General features: G+C 43.3%; 1 protein-coding gene across 2 annotated transcripts in view; it reads left to right on the top strand.

The window, feature by feature from the left end:
- DOCK2 (dedicator of cytokinesis 2) overlaps positions 1-18,825 on the top strand; it is a 471,688-nt gene that overhangs the window by 54,162 nt on the left and 398,701 nt on the right. For both annotated transcript variants that reach the window (XM_072145916.1, XM_072145917.1), the window contains exons 4-5: positions 687-742; positions 1,978-2,074. In XM_072145916.1, coding sequence (XP_072002017.1) covers positions 687-742; positions 1,978-2,074 — 153 coding nt within the window. The remainder of the gene's footprint in view (positions 1-686; positions 743-1,977; positions 2,075-18,825) is intronic.

The raw sequence follows: 18,825 nt of genomic DNA, 5'->3' as shown, positions 1-18,825 counted from the left end.
GATGGCAATGCAAAACAAATAAAACAATTTGATTGATTTATAGGCAAAATGACGCCACCAAAATTATTTATCTCTCATCTCTCAAAAATTTAACTCTAAAACTGCATCACAGAGAGTAAAATAACAAAATACATGTCTTACACAAAATAACAATTAAAAATAAATCACCTTTATTTAGGATAGATAATATTCTAATGTTTTTGGTCTTCATTTGCAGCAGATTTGTAGCAGTAATTTTAGTGAAAGTCTGTTCCATTCACTTGCATAGGATTGATTTCCTGGCATGATTATGGAAATCTATTCTTCAGGTGGTGTGTGTGTGTGTGTGTGTGTGTGTGTGTGTGGGGGGGGGGGGGGGTGAATAAACCCTTTAAACATGAATAACTAAATATGAGATCAGAGAGTTTACAGGACAATCATTTGAATCTTGTAAGTGTGTTACACACTTACTCAATGTTATGTATTGTATGACCCATTTACATATATTTCCAATTTGTCTGCACCGAATGTCTGTAGGATCAAAATCAAATCAAAATGAGCTGATTTCTCTGTTAGAAAACATATTGGGAGAACGTATTTAGCCTAAATTATACAGTAGGTTTTAATTAATGTTATTGTGTTCTGCAGATGTGTTGTAACATCTACCTGTTGTTCACATAATTCAGTGTTTCTCATATTTCCTATAGGGAATATTTCCTAAATCCTTCATCCACATCAAGGAAGTTACAATTCAGAAGCGGAGGTAAGATTGCTTTTACTTTTCGGAGATGAGACAAGATCAGAAATTAGTTTCAATTTACCGTAATAAAAATTTTCTGTAACAACTGTAAATATACATTATTTCTTCTTCAATTGTGATAAATAAGAGACCTAAAATGTAGGGCATTGTTCATAAACATCCTACGTACATTACCATTGTTGTTAAATTGATTCCACTGATCCGACTGCGTGTTATTCTATTTAAGACTGTCCATATAGGGCATTGACATAGAATGAAAGGTTTCTCTTCACTCTTTGATTCCCTGGTTCCCTGGTCCTCACTGCACAGTGCTCTGGGAATGAATGAGTTGTCCAATATTAGAAAAGCAGTTCTGTTGTCTTCCAAAAACAGAGCAACACCCGCCGATTCTGGGCTAATGCAGCTCTGTTGCATTGTTGTTAATTTTTGGTGATATTTTTCAAAGTTTTTTTTTACAATTTTGGTCCACCGTTAAATGACTATGATCTCCAATTCCATACACATTAGATTGTTAGGAAAACCAACCAATTTCAGTGATACTGACCAACAGTATAATGGCCCACATTTATCAAAACTAGTGCAAACTGTACTTTTTTTCTTAGGTGCACTTTCTTCATGCCGTAGAATTGTGGTGGAGACAAAATTGTGGCGCATGGTCCTACTGTGGACCGGAATGACCCTTTCGGTGCACATTTTTTCTGGCACAAGCACTTCTTAAATACATGTGCAAGCAGTTTGCATGTGCAAAGTCAGACAGAAAACTGGCACAAACACTTTAATAAATGTGGGACAATGTGTATTGCGGCCTTCTGACTCTGCCTGAAAAGCAGATGGATTTTACCACATTCCATCATTTTATTGTTAGGGGAGATAAGCTGCCACCAGGAGTCTCTGCCAGTGGGTCATCCTTTTTCCAATGTAAAACACATGTACAATTGAATGAGCTATAAGTGTGTGCATGACTATCTGCTATCTACTGTGGACTGCTCTCCAGTCAGCTGTGAAAATGAAGAGAGTAAATGTCTAAGATCTCGGGATCCATTAATACAATCTTTATAATATATGTTTATCTGAGATAGAGAGAAGAAATAAGATGGAGAAAAAGTAAGACATTACAAGAGGAGTTTGTAGATTGTGTAATTTCTACAGTAATCTTTGATACTCAGTAACACTCTTGCCTTTTATCTTGAAATACAATTTGTCATTATTTATGTTTATTTTCTGTTATTGTCTTTAAGAAATACAGAAAACATAGTTCCTGCCGAGATTCCTTTGGTGCGTGAAGTTACAACTACGCTACGAGAATGGGGAAACATTTGGAAACAGCTGTACACGGTAAGAAAAATTACTTGTTTCTTGGTACAAATGAAGTTCTGCATTTTGTATTTGGGTGAAGTATCCTCACCTGATTCCTTTTTCATTTTCTTGAATAATCTATCTAAATGTTTGTAAACTATATGAAATACAATAGCTGGCTATGTGCTCTGAAGACTGTGACTGTGTCTCAGGTGTCAGTCTCAGGTGTCAGTCTCAGGTGTCAGTCTCAGGTGTCAGTCTCAGGTGTCAAATATGCCATTATATGATTTATGACTTTGACTTCAGACCATGTCTTTAAATGGACAATGTACAAACAGTCAATATATTTACAACTACTGACATTTATATTATCGTGTAATCTTTGAGTTTTTTTCTACAAAACGTTAGGGCTTTTACATCATGCATTTTGTGTTTTTTTTTTGTGTACAAGGCACAAAAAGTTGCTACACACCATGACATTTGCAATTTTTTGGCTCTTTCTCACTTTACAAACTTACCATAAACTGTGCCTAACAACTGGCATAAATTTCAATTTCGGTGCACGAACGCTGCATCAGAATTATTGAGAGGTTGGGACATCTTCATAATTTTGGCATTAGATAAATTTATTTTGTTTTTTTTTTTATCTTAATACCTATTGGCAACCAATTGGAGCCCCACATAGATCCAAGCCAATATGATATTTTAGAATGCTAGGAGTTTACGGTAGGTGCTGCAAGTATCAAACTGTGTGGGAAAACAAGCATTTAACTAGGAGAATAATAAAATCTAGGTGGATTTTTATATAAAGAAATTTATGGGAAGCTCAGTGGTTAGCACTACAGTCACTACAGTTAGCACTGCAGTGCTGTGGTCCCATCAAGGTCCACAAAGAGTATGTATGTTTGCATGGGTTTTCTTCCGGGTCCTCCAGTTACTTCCTACACTCCAAAACATACTTGTGGGTAGATTAGATTGTGAGCCCTATGGGAGCAGGGACTGAATTGGCAAGCTCTGTATAGTGCTGTGTAATCTGTGTGCGCAATATATTTCAAGAATTATTATTAATAATAAAGAATTATTATTAAAGATTTTTCATAAATTCAGAGTATGAAAAACAGCATAACATGGAGTTCTAAGAGGGGATGCTGTTGTTCCTCCTTTCTTCTACAATCAACTTTAAAATTATGCTAATAAGCCTATAAGGCTGGTGGTATTACCAGAGACCCTCTGTGCAGCAGATTCACAGGCTGTTACAGTGTGAAACTTCCCTTGCTGAAGTGAGAATACATCAGTCAGAGGGAGGGGTGATGTGTTGAGGTAGAAGAAGGGGATGGTGCTGTGGAGCTGCAGCATGAAGGGTCTCTGCTAATACCCCCCAGATCCCCTTAGGATTAATAGGTACATTTTAAAAGTTGATTTTAGAAGGAAGGAGGATATGCCTCACAACTCTTCAGATGCAAAGGGTTAGGTAGGTGTCAGAAGCTGTAGCACTCAGTAATTACAGCCGAAGATACTGCCTGGAAAGGCAACAGTTAACTATGTGTAAGTAATTAACCAATGAGTTGTCTGTATTTTAAACTGGAGTGTGATTGGAGAGGTGCTACCACCTGACCAGGGGGAGTATAAAACCCCTGTGTAGGGGAAGCACATGGTCCAGTCAGAGGTCTTAGCTGGTCTTAGCTGGTCTTAGAGTCTTAGCTGGTCTGTCTGATCTCATGGTCTTTGCCTGTCAGCAGTCCAGACCACATGGTCTGAGTGAAGAGAGAGATAGAATGTGGAGCACACCTTCAGTGCTGCCACAGACACCAATCCCAGGAGACTCTAATCCAGAGCTGCAACTTCCACAGTTTGGACACAGCTCCATCTCAATTCTCCCAGCCTGCATCTACTACCAGGCTGGTGCTTTATTCCTGAGGATCACTCTCCACGAAAAACTCCAGTACCAGAAGCTGCAGTTTGACTGTTTAGGCTCGTTGTCTGCTACCCGTAGTTCAATAAAGAACCGTGAGTTGATTTGCACAACGTTGCCTCCTTCTGATCCCTGGATACGTCTGTCCACCACCACAGGCTTCCCCATCAATTTCCTAGGGTCCTATCCTACAGACATTCAAAGGTTGCCCCAGGGAAAAACAAGTACTTCAGCCTCTCCCTCTATATTTCTTGCACACACCACCTGCTGGAGACCTGCCAGGCTGTAGGACAGCCCTCCGGTCCCCATACCACACACCCTGACCACAGCGTGCCTAGGCCGCAACTGCCAGCCACTCCGGCATTCTGGGCCCCAGCTGCCTCCAAGCCACAAGAAAAGGCTAGGCCCCGGTGAGGGATGTTCCACAAATACAAAACTATTGCCACAGTCACGGTGCCTGCATCTATGAGTAAGTGTCCCTGGGGTGATGATCCTTTCTTATAAATAGACCCTCCAAAAAAACCCCAACAATACAAAACTGGGGGCTTTTAGCAAATAAATATATATAGTTATATGTTAATATTGGAAAACTTGAGCAGATTTCCAATTTATCTATTTCAATATTTCCTCATAAAATAGGAAGAAAATGTCTACTATACATGTACAATTCCAGTGTAATGGTTTAATGTTTAGAAAAAATTATACAGCTCACAGATTAGTGCATGGAAATCACCATACAAGTTCAGTAATGATTCTGTTGTAAACGGCCGTAGCAATACCCAATATGTGCTGCTTGTGTGGTGAATTTCACGTTTTATTGCGTTTGGGAGTTTTACACTATTTGTGGCATTTATGGGACTTTTATTTAGTATAATTTTTTTTAATAATAAATTTATAATTTTTTTCCTTTTTCTTACACTTTTTTTGTCTCTCACTGGGATTTGAACAAGTGATCATCTGATCACTTGTTCAAATTAATACTCTGCCATACTGATGTACAGAACAGTCAGCCCATGCAAATGCACAGGCTCTGCTTCTGAGCCTGTGTGATCCCTATAATGTTGGGGAGCGTCAATGTGGCGCAAACAGAAGCACACCATGACGTTCCCCAACGTCACGGTGGCTTAGGGGTTTAACATAATTTACAGAAACAGGTGCATACACAAAATGGACATAGACAATATAATTTTTACATAACTTTACATTTTTAGTCCATTGTGGGAATATATCTATTTTCTTTTTTTTTTTTTTTTTTTAATTTTATAAAATTTTATTGAACAGAACAAGAATAACATACATCACTTAGTAAGGAGATCATGTCCACCATTCTGTGACATGCTCATTTTAGTACAGTATCAATGTTGTCGAATTTACACTTTTCTCAAAATAATTTTCGCTTCCTTCTTAATCCTTCTCAGTCCTTTGTGAGAGGATGCATTTGTTATACTCTTGTGCAAACTGTTCTTTATGTCCTTTTATAATCCTCTTCTTCATTGTGATTTGCATCATAACATCATAATATGACTGTGATAATTCGGATTGAATTATCACAGTCATATTATGATGTTATGTTACTCTAAATTAAATAACTATTACATAACTACAATAACCTGTTAATATAGTTTAACACAAAATTATGGCATCAGTGTGTTTTTTACATTTACTTTTTTTTCTGCTTATGGCTAATCCTATTAGCTTAACAGTAGAGATGAGCGAACATGCTCGTCCGAGCTTGATGCTCGGTCGAGCATTAGGGTACTCGAAACTGCTCGTTACTCGGACGAATACTTCGCCCGCTCGAGAAAATGGCAGCTCCCGCCGTTTTGCTTTTTGGCGGCCAGAAACAGAGCCAATCACAAGCCAGGAGACTCTGCACTCCACCCAGCATGACGTGGTACCCTTACACGTCGATAGCAGTGGTTGGCTGGCCAGATCAGGTGACCCTGGGATAGACTAGCCGCTGGCCGCGCTGCTCGGATCATTCTGTCTCTGGATGCCGCTAGGGAGAGAGCTGCTGCTGGTCAGGGAAAGCGTTAGGGTGTTCTATTAGCTTACTGTTAGGCAGGAGTGATTCTCAAAGAACCCAACAGCCCTTCTTAGGGCTACAATAACGTTCTACTTTTTTTATTTTAATTTGCATCTTTTACCATTTTGTGAGGAATTAGCAGGGGGACTTGCTACCGTTGTGTTTAGCTCTTAGTGGCACACATATCCATAGCAAAGACCGAAGTGGCAAAATTCAGTAGGGGTTGGATTTCTATTAGGCAATAACTCAGTGTCATCTCATCTGGCATAGTAGTGTGCTTCCTTTGATACTTGGCTAGAAAATAGCCATAGGAGAATACAAACAGCTTCTTGAAGCCTACAGTAGCGTTCTATATATTTGATTTCTGGTTGATCTGCTGGTGGCTGTAGTTTCTGCAGTGCATGTACTTGCCAATTCTGAGCAATTTGTAGTGAGACTTGCGACCGCTGTGTTCTGCGCTTAGTGGCGCACATATCCATAGCAAAGGCCGAAGTGGCAAAATTCAGTAGGGGTTGGATTTCTATTAGGCAATAACTCAGTGTCATCTCATCTGGCATAGTAGTGTGCTTCCTTTGATACTTGGCTAGAAAATAGCCATAGGAGAATACAAACAGCTTCTTGAAGCCTACAGTAGCGTTCTATATATTTGATTTCTGGTTGATCTGCTGGTGGCTGTAGTTTCTGCAGTGCATGTACTTGCCAATTCTGAGCAATTTGTAGTGAGACTTGCGACCGCTGTGTTCTGCGCTTAGTGGCGCACATATCCATAGCAAAGGCCGAAGTGGCAAAATTCAGTAGGGGTTGGATTTCTATTAGGCAATAACTCAGTGTCATCTCATCTGGCATAGTAGTGTGCTTCCTTTGATACTTGGCTAGAAAATAGCCATAGGAGAATACAAACAGCTTCTTGAAGCCTACAGTAGCGTTCTATATATTTGATTTCTGGTTGATCTGCTGGTGGCTGTAGTTTCTGCAGTGCATGTACTTGCCAATTCTGAGCAATTTGTAGTGAGACTTGCGACCGCTGTGTTCTGCGCTTAGTGGCGCACATATCCATAGCAAAGGCCGAAGGGGCAAAATTCAGTAGGGGTTGGATTTCTATTAGGCAATAACTCAGTGTCATCTCATCTGGCATAGTAGTGTGCTTCCTTTGATACTTGGCTAGAAAATAGCCATAGGAGAATACAAACAGCTTCTTGAAGCCTACAGTAGCGTTCTATATATTTGATTTCTGGTTGATCTGCTGGTGGCTGTAGTTTCTGCAGTGCATGTACTTGCCAATTCTGAGCAATTTGTAGTGAGACTTGCGACCGCTGTGTTCTGCGCTTAGTGGCGCACATATCCATAGCAAAGGCCGAAGTGGCAAAATTCAGTAGGGGTTGGATTTCTATTAGGCAATAACTCAGTGTCATCTCATCTGGCATAGTAGTGTGCTTCCTTTGATACTTGGCTAGAAAATAGCCATAGCAATAGGATAGCATTGTTTGGTTTTAAAAACTAAAAAAAAAACAAAAAACACAAAAAAAAAAAAAAAACACAAAAAAAAACAAAAAAAAGTAAAAAAAAAAATAAAGTTATAACTCTCATTTTAAAAATGTTTAACCCGAGGGCTAGGGGTAGAGGACGAGGGCGGGGACGTGGGCGTCCAACTACTGCAGGGGTCAGAGGCCGTGGTCCTGGGCGGGGTGAGACACCACCTGCTGATGAGGGAGCAGGGGAACGCCGCAGAGCTACACTCCCTAGGTTCATGTCTGAAGTTACTGGGACTCGTGGTAGAGCACTGTTGAGGCCAGAACAGTGCGAACAGGTGATGTCGTGGATTGCTGACAATGCTTCGAGCAATTTGTCCACCACCAGTCAGTCTTCCACGCAGTCCACCCATGTCACCGAAATCGCCACTCCTCCAGCTCCTGCACCTCAGCCTCCTCCCCCCCAGTCTGCCCCCTCCCAGGAAAATTTGGCATTTGAACCGGCATACTCTGAGGAACTGTTTTCTGGACCCTTCCCACAGTCACAAACCACTTGTCCGGTTGCTGCTGAGCAATTTTCCGATGCCCAGGTTTTCCACCAGTCACAGTCTGTGGGTGATGATGACCTTCTTGACGTAGTGGAAGTGTGTAAAGAGGTGTCCGACGATGAGGAGACACGGTTGTCAGACAGTGGGGAAGTTGTTGTCAGGGCAGGAAGTCCGAGGGGGGAGCAGACTGAGGGATCGGAGGATGATGAGGTGACAGACCCAAGCTGGGTTGAGAGGCCGGGTGAACACAGTGCTTCTGAGACGGAGGAGAGTCCTCGACCTGAACAGGTTGGAAGAGGCAGTGGTGGGGCCAGACGGAGAGGCAGGGCCAGAGCTGGTGCATCAGCGCCACTGTCAACTAGTGAAGCTCCCGTGGTGAGGGCTCTTGCGGCGAGGGCTAGATCTTCAGAAGTGTGGAGGTTCTTTAAGGAAACACCGGATGACCGACGGACTGTGGTGTGCAACATTTGCCAAACCAGGCTCAGCAGGGGTTCCACCACTACTAGCTTAACTACCACCAGTATGCGCAGGCATATGAATGCTAAGCACCCCACTCAGTGGCAACAAGCCCGTTCACCTCCGGCCGTGCACACCACTGCTCCTTCCCCTGTGTCAGCTGATAGTCAGCCCCCTGCCCAGGACCCTGGCACAAAAACCCCATCGTCGCCTCCACGATCCTCCACAGCATCCACCAGCGTTCAGCTCTCCATACCCCAGACGCTGGAGCGGAAACGCAAATATAGTGCAACCCACCCGCACGCCCAAGCCCTTAATGTGCACATCTCCAGATTGCTTAGCCTGGAGATGCTGCCCTATAGGCTAGTAGAGACCGAGGCCTTTCGCAACCTCATGGCGGCGGCCGCCCCTCGGTATTCGGTCCCCAGCCGCCACTACTTTTCCCGATGTGCCGTCCCAGCCCTGCACCAGCACGTGTCAGACAACATCATCCGTGCCCTGACCAACGCCGTTTCTGACAAGGTCCACCTGACCACGGACACGTGGACGAGTGCTGCCGGGCAGGGCCACTATATATCGCTGACGGCACATTGGGTTAACTTGGTGGAGGCTGGGACCGAGTCTGACCCTGGGGCTGCTCATATACTGCCGACGCCGAGGATTGCGGGGCCTACCTCGGTCCAGGTGTTTCAGGCCTACTATGCCTCCTCCTCCTCCCACCCCTCCTCCACCTCCTCCTCCGAACTACCATCCGTGGGCACGGCGCCATCAGTCGGTAGCTCTAGGCACAGCAGCAGTGCCGTCGCTAAGCGACAGCAGGCGGTGCTCAAACTGCTGAGCCTAGGCGACAAAAGGCACACCGCCCAAGAGCTATTACAGGGCATCACGGCGCAGACTGATCTGTGGCTGGCACCGCTGAACCTCAAGCCGGGAATGGTTGTGTGTGACAACGGCCGTAACCTGGTGGCGGCTCTGCAACTCGGCAGACTGACACATGTGCCATGCCTGGCCCATGTGTTAAATCTGATAGTGCAGCGTTTCCTCAAGACATACCCCAATCTGTCTGATTTGCTCACGAAGGTGCGCCGCATCTGTGCGCATTTCAGGAAGTCCAGCCCAGATGCTGCCACTCTCAGGGCAGCGCAGCGCCGCCTCCAACTGCCCGCTCACCGACTGTTGTGCGACGTGCCCACGAGGTGGAATTCAACACTGACCATGTTATCCAGAGTTTACCAGCAGCGCAGAGCGATTGTAGACTGCCAGATGTCAACTTCCACCAGAACTGGTAGTCAGGTCAGTCAGCTTCCTCAAGTCTACAATGAGGAGTGGACGTGGATGTCTGATATCTGTCAGGTGCTGAGTAACTTTGAGGAGTCAACACAGATGGTCAGTGGCGATGCCGCCATCATCAGCCTCACCATCCCGCTGCTTGGCCTGTTGAAAAACTCTCTGGTCAGCATGAAGTCGGAAGCTTTGCGCTCGTCACAAGAGACGGGGGAAGAATATTCCCTTGTTGATAGCCAAAGCACCCTGAGGTCTGTTTCTCAGCGCATATCGGAGGAGGTGGAGGTGGAGGAGGATGAGGAGGAAGAGGAGGAGAATGTTGGCGAGACACAAGAGGGGACCATTGTTGAGTCCTTCACTGTTCAGCGTGTATGGGCAGAAGAAGAGGAGTTGGAGGAGTTGGAGGAGGAGGAAATGGACAGTCAGGCCAGTGAGGGGAGTGAATTCTTACGCGTTGGTACTCTGGCGCATATGGCAGATTTCATGCTAGGCTGCCTATCCCGTGACCCTCGCGTTCAAAGAATTTATTCCAGCACCGATTACTGGGTGTTCACTCTCCTGGACCCACGGTACAAGCAAAATCTTCCCACTCTCATCCCTGGAGAGGAAAGGAGTGTGAGAATGCATGAATACCAGCAGGCCCTGGTGCACAAGCTGAAACAGTATTTCCCTTCTGACAGCGCTAGCGGCAGAGTGCGTAGTTCTGCGGGACAAGTAGCGAGGGAGAGTAGGCGAGCAGGCAGCTTGTCCAGCACTGGCAAGGGTACGCTTTACAAGGCTTTTGCCAGCTTTATGTCACCCCAGCAAGACACTGTCACCTGTCCCCAGTCTCGGCAGAGTAGGGCTGATCTTTACAGAAAGATGGTGAGGGAGTACGTAGCTGACCATACCATCGTCCTAAATGATCACACAGCTCCCTACAACTACTGGGTTTCAAAGCTGGACATGTGGCACGAACTGGCGCTCTACGCCTTGGAGGTTCTTGCCTGCCCTGCCGCTAGCGTCTTGTCCGAGCGGGTTTTCAGTGCAGCTGGTGGCATCATCACCGATAAGCGTACACGCCTGTCGACTGACAGCGCTGACAGGCTGACGCTTATTAAAATGAATAAAGGCTGGATTTCTCAGAATTTCCAATCTCCACCAGGTGAAGGAAGCTCAACCTGAATAATTGATCCACTCCTCCTCCTCCTCCTCATTTTCCTCCTTCTCCTCCTCTTTGTACAGTAAAGCAGAGGAAACTGGCTATTTTTTGACAGGGCCCACTGGCTCTTGCTATAGTACTTCATGCATTTAATTTTTCTGGAGGGCCACCTACCCGGTCCTCTGTTTGAAACAATTTTTGTGAGTGCCACATACAGGCACTCAATCTATTCCATTTTACTGCAGGGCCACCTACCTGCTCCTCTGGTTTGAACAATTTTTGGGACTGCCACATACAGGCACTCAATCTATTCCATTTTACTGCAGGGCCACCTACCTGCTCCTCTGGTTTGAACAATTTTTGGGACTGCCACATACAGGCACTCAATCTATTCCATTTTACTGCAGGGCCACCTACCTGCTCCTCTGGTTTGAACAATTTTTGGGACTGCCACATACAGGCACTCAATCTATTCCATTTTACTGCAGGGCCACCTACCTGCTCCTCTGGTTTGAAACATTTTTGGGACTGCCACATACAGGCACTCAATCTATTCCATTTTACTGCAGGGCCACCTACCTGCTCCTCTGGTTTGAACAATTTTTGGGACTGCCACATACAGGCACTCAATCTATTCCATTTTACTGCAGGGCCACCTACCTGCTCCTCTGGTTTGAACAATTTTTGGGACTGCCACATACAGGCACTCAATCTATTCCATTTTACTGCAGGGCCACCTACCTGCTCCTCTGGTTTGAACAATTTTTGGGACTGCCACATACAGGCACTCAATCTATTCCATTTTACTGCAGGGCCACCTACCTGCTCCTCTGGTTTGAAACATTTTTGGGACTGCCACATACAGGCACTCAATCTATTCCATTTTACTGCAGGGCCACCTACCTGCTCCTCTGGTTTGAAACATTTTTGGGACTGCCACATACAGGCACTCAATCTATCCCATTTTACTGGAGGGCCACCTACCTGCTCCTCTGGTTTGAAAAATGTTTGGGACTGCCACATACAGGCACTATCCAAATTAAATTGTCTCCATAGCAGCCTCCACACGTTGTCTCCATTGCTACCTCCAAAAGTCGTCCATATAGCTGCCTCCATACATCGTCCCTTTATCAAACGAGGTGTGTCAGGCAGAAATTTGGGTTGTTTTCATGGATTCCACATCAAAGTTGTTAACTTTGTCGCCACCCTGCTGTGTTATCCACAAAATATACTGGCAAACTTTTACCATTTAGGGATATTATTTCAGCGCTTCTTGCGCATCTGTTTACATTCCCCTCACCCGGCATATCCTAAACTTATAAGAACGCTACTACACTTGATCTTATACAAAAGGTTCTTAGAAGTGCTGTTTGGGGAGTAGCCTAGAGACAGGGGCTTGGATTGGCGAAAGCTCGCCTGGCAGCGGAACGCCAGCTCCATGCGCATCATGCGCTTCTTGCGCATCTGTTTACATTCCCCTCACCCGCCATATCCCAAACTTATGAGAACGCTACTACACTTAACTTGGTGCAGGCTGGGACCGAGTCTGACCCTGGGGCTGGTCATATACTGCCGACGCAGAGAATTGCGGGGCCTACCTCGGTCCAGGTCTCAAAGGCCTACTATACCTCCTCCCACCCCTCCTCCACCTCCTCCTCCTCCGAATTACCATCCGTGGGCATGGCGCCAACAGTCGGTAGCTCTAGGCACAGCAGCAGTGCCGTCGCTAAGCGACAGCAGGCGGTGCTGAAACTGCTGAGCCTAGGCGATAAAAGGCACACCGCCCAAGAGCTATTACAGGGCATTCCACATCAAAGTTGTTAACTTTGTCGCCACCCTGCTGTGTAATCCCCAAAATATACTTGCAAACTTTTACCATTTAGGGATATTATTTCAGCGCTTCTTGCGCATCTGTTTACATTCCCCTCACCCGCCATATCCTAAACTTATAAGAACGCTACTACACTTGATCTTATACAAAAGGTTCTTAGAAGTGCTGTTTGGGGAGTAGCCTATAGACAGGGGCTTGGATTGGCGAAAGCTCGCCTGGCAGCGGAGCGCCAGCTCCATGCCAAGATCCAACTAACATAGTTTTAACTGCAGCACCTTTAATCTACTACTAGTTCACTGCCTCCATACATCGTCCCCTTATCAAACGAGCTGTGTCAGGCAGAATTTTGGGTTGTTTTCATGGCTTCCATGTTAACTTTGTCGCCACCCTGCTGTGTAATCCACAAAATATACTGGCAAACTTTTATCATGTACCGATATTATTTGAGCGCTTCTTGCTCACCTCCTTTGGTTCCTCTCTGCCACCCATTGGTTTGAAGCCTGAGTCCATTTAGGGTATGTCGCCATGACACTCTCTAGCCTGCTGCCGCTGCCTCTGCATGCCGTCCCCTATAGTGTCAGGGTCAATTATTGGATGTTTTAGATGCTATCTAGCTTCATTCTGTCACTCTGTCATGGCCATGCTGTTGCCCATAATTTTGGCATAATGGTGCGATTATGCAGCCTCAGAGGCATCCATGCATGCTGCCCCTGCTGTTTCCTGTCCATTTCCGTGGTGTTTCCATCCTTTTCTGAGGTTCCCAGGTGTTTGGCCAAGCTTCCCTGTGCAGAGCCTTGGTCCCCTTGAAAAATGCTCGAGTCTCCCATTGACTTCAATGGGGTTCGTTATTCGAGACGAGCACTCGAGCATCGGGAAAAGTTCGTCTCGAATAACGAGTACCCGAGCATTTTAGTGTTCGCTCATCTCTACTTAACAGTTATGATCTGTAATATTGGCTTTTTATCCAACAGTCCCAATAAGTTGTAAATTGAGGGAGGCGACCATTTTGCAATGCTATTGCTCTCTCATATGCACAGTTTGTATTGACCTGGTTTATGACCTCTTGTATATGTGGTGAATCGGGCGTTTTCCAAACTCTAGTTATTGTAAGCTTAGTGGCCATCAGGATGTGAATTACCACCGTTCTAAATTTAGTAGGGATGTCATCCATCTCCATTAGTAGTAGTGCTTGGGAGGCCCTTAGAATTAAGTGTTTATCTATTATCTTCCCTATTATACATTCACTAGCCTTCCATAATTGTTGAATTGATGGGCAAGACCACAGAGTATGCAGGAGAGTACCTTTGTTATTGCATTTACGCCAACAACTTGAGGTCACATTTGGGAAAATTCGTTTTAATTTTGAGGGGGTAAAGTACCATCTCATTCTAGTTTTCACCATTGTTTCTTGGTGTGATGTACATCTCAGGGCTTTCTGCGCTAATGAGAGAGCATTTTGCCATTGCTGTGTTGTGTATACTTTATTAAGGTCTTCCTCCCATTTACACATATGTGGAAGTTTTTTCATATATACTTTCTGGTTTAATTGGTTATAAAAGAAAGAAATTCCTTTGACTTTCTTATTGGTATTGTACAATTTCTTTTCCTACTTCCAATGAGTTACAGATACCTCCGTTCAAGAGGCTTCTTATTTGTAAGAACTTATAAAACTCTCTATGGGGAATATTGTACTTTTTTTGAATTTCAGAGAAGGGGTATACTCCATCTTGCTCCATTAAATGCTGCACATTAGTTATTCCGTTTGTTTTCCATATTCTCAGGTCTAATCCTTGAATTCTCTCCTCTAGGAAGTCCAAAGGGATGCAGTTCAAGGGGAGTTTGGTCTTATTACTTGGTTGACTAATTAGTCTTGACCAAGCCTGCAGGGTTGTATTTATTATAGGGGATTTTGTTGTTATCTTTTTATTGTCCGCTATTTGTTGCATTATAAGTGCTCTTAAGGATTTATTACCCTGTAACTGCTTTTCTATGTTGTGCCAAGTTTTATCTTCTGAGGAATCCCACCAGTGTAAAGAGCTATCTAGTTGAGCTGCTATATAATAATCTTTCATGTTTGGTAGGCCAAGGCCCCCCGTTGATTTTTGCTTTTGTAATATATCTATAGATATTCTTGGTTTTTTATTTGCCCACACAAACTTACTAATCATGCCCTGTAATTTTTGGAAATATTTTTTTGGTATATCTATTAGTAGAGTCCTAAATAAGTATAAAAATTTCGGTAGGACCATCATTTTAAATGTGGCAATACGTCCAAACCATGATAGGATATGATTGGAGTATTCTTTTAATTCTCTCTCTATTGTAGCTAATAAGGTAGGAAAGTTATTGTGGTAAGTATCTTTGAATGGGGATGAAATCTATACCCCTAGGTACTGTATTTTGGAGGTTTGCCAATCTAGAGTATATTTTTGTTTTAGGGAGTTAATTCTTCTTTCATTCATGTTCAATGACAGGACCTGAGATTTGTTATTATTAACTTTATAGTATGATATCTTACTAAATTCTTCAAATACTTCCATTAACGGTGGTACAGATGTTTCAGGGTTAGATAGGTTTATGAGGATATCATCCGCGAATAATGCAATTTTATACTCTTCCTCTCCTATTTGGATCCCTGTGATTTTTTCTTTTAATCTAATAGCTTGGGCCAAGGGCTCTATTGACAGGATAAAGAAAATTGGGGATAAGGGGCATCCCTGTCTCGTTCCATTGGTTAATGAAAACTCCTGTGAGAGAACACCATTTGTAAAGACTTTTGCATTTGGGGTGGGATATAGTGCTCTAATTGCTTGCAGTATTCTTCCTGTAATCCCAAATTTTTCTGAAACTGAAAAAGTGTATGTCCAATTTATCCTATCGAACGCCTTTTCGGCATCTATTGTAATAAATAATGATGAGAGTTTATTTGCTTCACAATGCTGTAGCAAATTCAATACTCTACGTGTATTGTCAGGGGCTTGTCTTCCTGGCGTAAATCCTGTTTGGTCTGCTTTGATTATTTCTGGTAACACTTCCTTAAGCCTATTGGCAATTATTGAGGCATACAGTTTAACGTCGCAATTTAGTAATGATATGGGTCTAAAGTTGGAGGGAACCGTAGGTGATTTCCCTGGTTTTGGTAGAGTTACAATGTGAGCAGTGAGCATTTCCTTAGGAAAGCTCCCTCTCTCATTTGCTGCTTTATATACTTTTAGGAGATATGGGGATAATATCTTCTTAAATTTTTTATAATAGCCTCCTGGTAGGCCGTCCGGACCTGGCGCTTTATCTTTAGGGGTTTTTTTTAATGCTATCTTCTACTTCTTCCAAAGTGATTTCTCTGTTTAAAATTGTTAGTTGGTTTTCTGAAATTCATGGCAGGGGGATATTGTCTAGGAATTTTAGTATTCCCTCGTTAGTGGGTTGTGGAGTGTTTCTGTCCTCCATTAAGTTATACAGCCTGGCATAATATTCTTTAAATTCATTTGCAATTCCTCGTGGTGTCATAATTTTTTCCCCAGTTGTAGGGTGTATGATGTAAGCTTTTTTGGATTTGTTCAATCTTTTTTTTAGCATATTTGCTAAAACGTAGCCGGCTTTTTGGCCTTGGGAATAATGTTTTATTTTAAGTTTCTGTAGTGAATATGCAAATTTATGCAGGAGTAGGTTGCGTAGACTATCGCTTTCTGACCTTAAAGCTTGTTGAGTAGCAGGTGTAGGATGCTTTTTATGCTGGTTTTCTAGATGATATATTTTGTTCATAACTTTGTTTACTTCTCTCTCTCTTTCCTTCTTGACCCGATTATTTATTCTCTTTAGCTCCTCCCTAACAAACATTTTATGACTTATCCAAGTGGAACAAATGTCAGCGCTCCCATTATCATTGTATTTAAAGAACTCAGTTAGTACATTTTCTATCTGCATAGTATATTTTTCCTGAGATAGGAGAGATAAATTAGCTCTCCAAATATAGTCGTTTTGGATCGCAAAGGAATCTTTAATAGTGATTGTGATCGGTGCGTGGTCGGACCACTGTATGGATCCTATTTCTGATGAGATCACGTTTTCTATGAGATTCCTATCAATTAGAAACATGTCGATTCTCGAGTATGAGTCATATCTAGCAGAGTGAAATGTGTAATCTTTTTCACAAGAATGTTGAATCCTCCATATGTCATACAGGTCTTCTTGCCATAAAAAGGAGTCAAGTGTAAAAGCTCTGTGTTTTGCCTTAGAGTTAGTATCTAATTGGGGGTGGCTTATTGTGTTGAAATCGCCACATATAATTAATGCCCCAGATTTGACTTTCCGTATCTTTCTCCATAGTTTCAGTGTGGATCCTCTTTGTTTACTATTGGGAGCATATAGATTTACTAATGTGTATTGCACATTGTTGAGTGTGCATACTACTATGATGAATCTGCTGTTTGGGTCTATTTCCTGGTAATTTATTGTCACCGCTAGTGTATTTTTAAAAGCGATCATTACCCCTCTTTTTTTTTTTGTTATATGTGGACAGTAAAACTGTGGGGAAGGCTGGGTGATTTATCTTAGGAGGGTTTTGTGCTCTGATATGTGTCTCTTGGGCACAAACAATATCAGCTTTATGTCTATTACCTTCTCTCCATAATAGAGATATCTTATACGGGCTATTCAAGCCTTTCACATTCATAGATAGGATTTTAGTCCCCATTTTTAAAAGTCATGGAGTGTTTGTAAATTACCTGATAATCGTCTACTTTCTGATATCTAATTGGGATTATCCATAGTCTGCTTAATATATCACTTAATGCCATTTTTAACATAACCAAATAACATAATAACAACATATAGAAAAAGATCTGTATGGATGTTCACTGGTACAAATATGATACCCGTGGAGATCCACACTTAGGATTTTAAACAGGGTAACCTCAAGTGGAAATATGGGATTGGAGACTCAGTTCCATCTCAAATACTACCACCCACTTATCCTTTTGATGATTTCTGCACAGTTCAGGTTTTCCTCTTTGTGCGCCATTCAGGGTCCATCTTTGATGGGTTTTTGTTTGGAGATGTGCGTGGGTCTTGATCCGTAGACATCCCCCAGGCCTCCAGTGTTCTCAAGCCTTCTTCCACTTCTGTGATAGACACAATGTTGTTCTGTCTCTTTATCAATATCTTTGTGGGGAAACCCCATCTATATTGGATCTCATTTTTTCTGAGTATGGAGGTGACTGGCATTAGTCTCCTTCTCATCTGTAAAGTAGCTGCTGATAAATCCACAAATAGTTTGATATCTGTATATGGCTCTGGTAGTTTCTGTAGCTTCCTCGCTTGATTCAGCAGATTTTCTTTGGTTTGAAAAAAAGTAAACCTTGCAAGTACATCCCTGGGTATGGTTTCAGATAATGATGAAGGTTTTGGTACTCTATGTACCCTATCAATCGACATTTCATATTCTGAAAGTTCTGGGATCAATGTTTTGGCCATTTGCTGGACATATTTGCGCAGATGTGTACCCAAAACCATCTCTGGAATGCCCCTTATTTTCAGATTATTCCGGCGGTCCCAACTCATTATGTGCAGAGGTGAAATCTGCCATTTTATTTTCAAGGTGCGACACTCTGTCACCTAAGTCATCTACTGTCGTTTGTAGTAGTTTGATGAGTGAGGCAAGGTCTTTTTGCAGTGAGTATTTAAATGCTTCCAACATTGCCTTTAATGTCGTTTCAGAGACTGTGTTATTCGTAGTCTGAAATTTGGCAAAAACGTCAGGTGGTCCCTGGTATATTAGGCTGTATTTGTTGTGAGTGTTCCTCAGTTTCTATGTCCCCAGTTTTAGCCTTTTGTTTAGCTGGGCTGCCTGTGGGGGACCTTAATCCCTCTTGGTACATTTGAGCTGAGGTGCCTGAGGCTTGTGAGCTCTCCGTGTCCTGCAGGGTTAATGGAAGCATGCTTGTGTCTTCCTCCGTTTGTGCTGGGGATAGTGAAAACGTGCTCCCCGGAGTTTTGGAGCCTATGCTCCATCTTTCTGGGACCTCAAAGCTTGAGGGAGACTTACTTGGTCTCGGTAGACGGGATGCCGGGCGGTGGAATGTGGTATCTTCCTCCATTGCGCTCAGCGCGGCAGCCGCCGCGTGT

This window comes from Engystomops pustulosus, chromosome 4 (assembly GCF_040894005.1).
Source record: "Engystomops pustulosus chromosome 4, aEngPut4.maternal, whole genome shotgun sequence".
In the NCBI taxonomy this organism is placed as follows: domain Eukaryota; kingdom Metazoa; phylum Chordata; class Amphibia; order Anura; family Leptodactylidae; genus Engystomops; species Engystomops pustulosus.
Note: the sequence above shows the minus strand (reverse complement) of the source record. Positions and strands in the feature narration are given on the sequence as shown.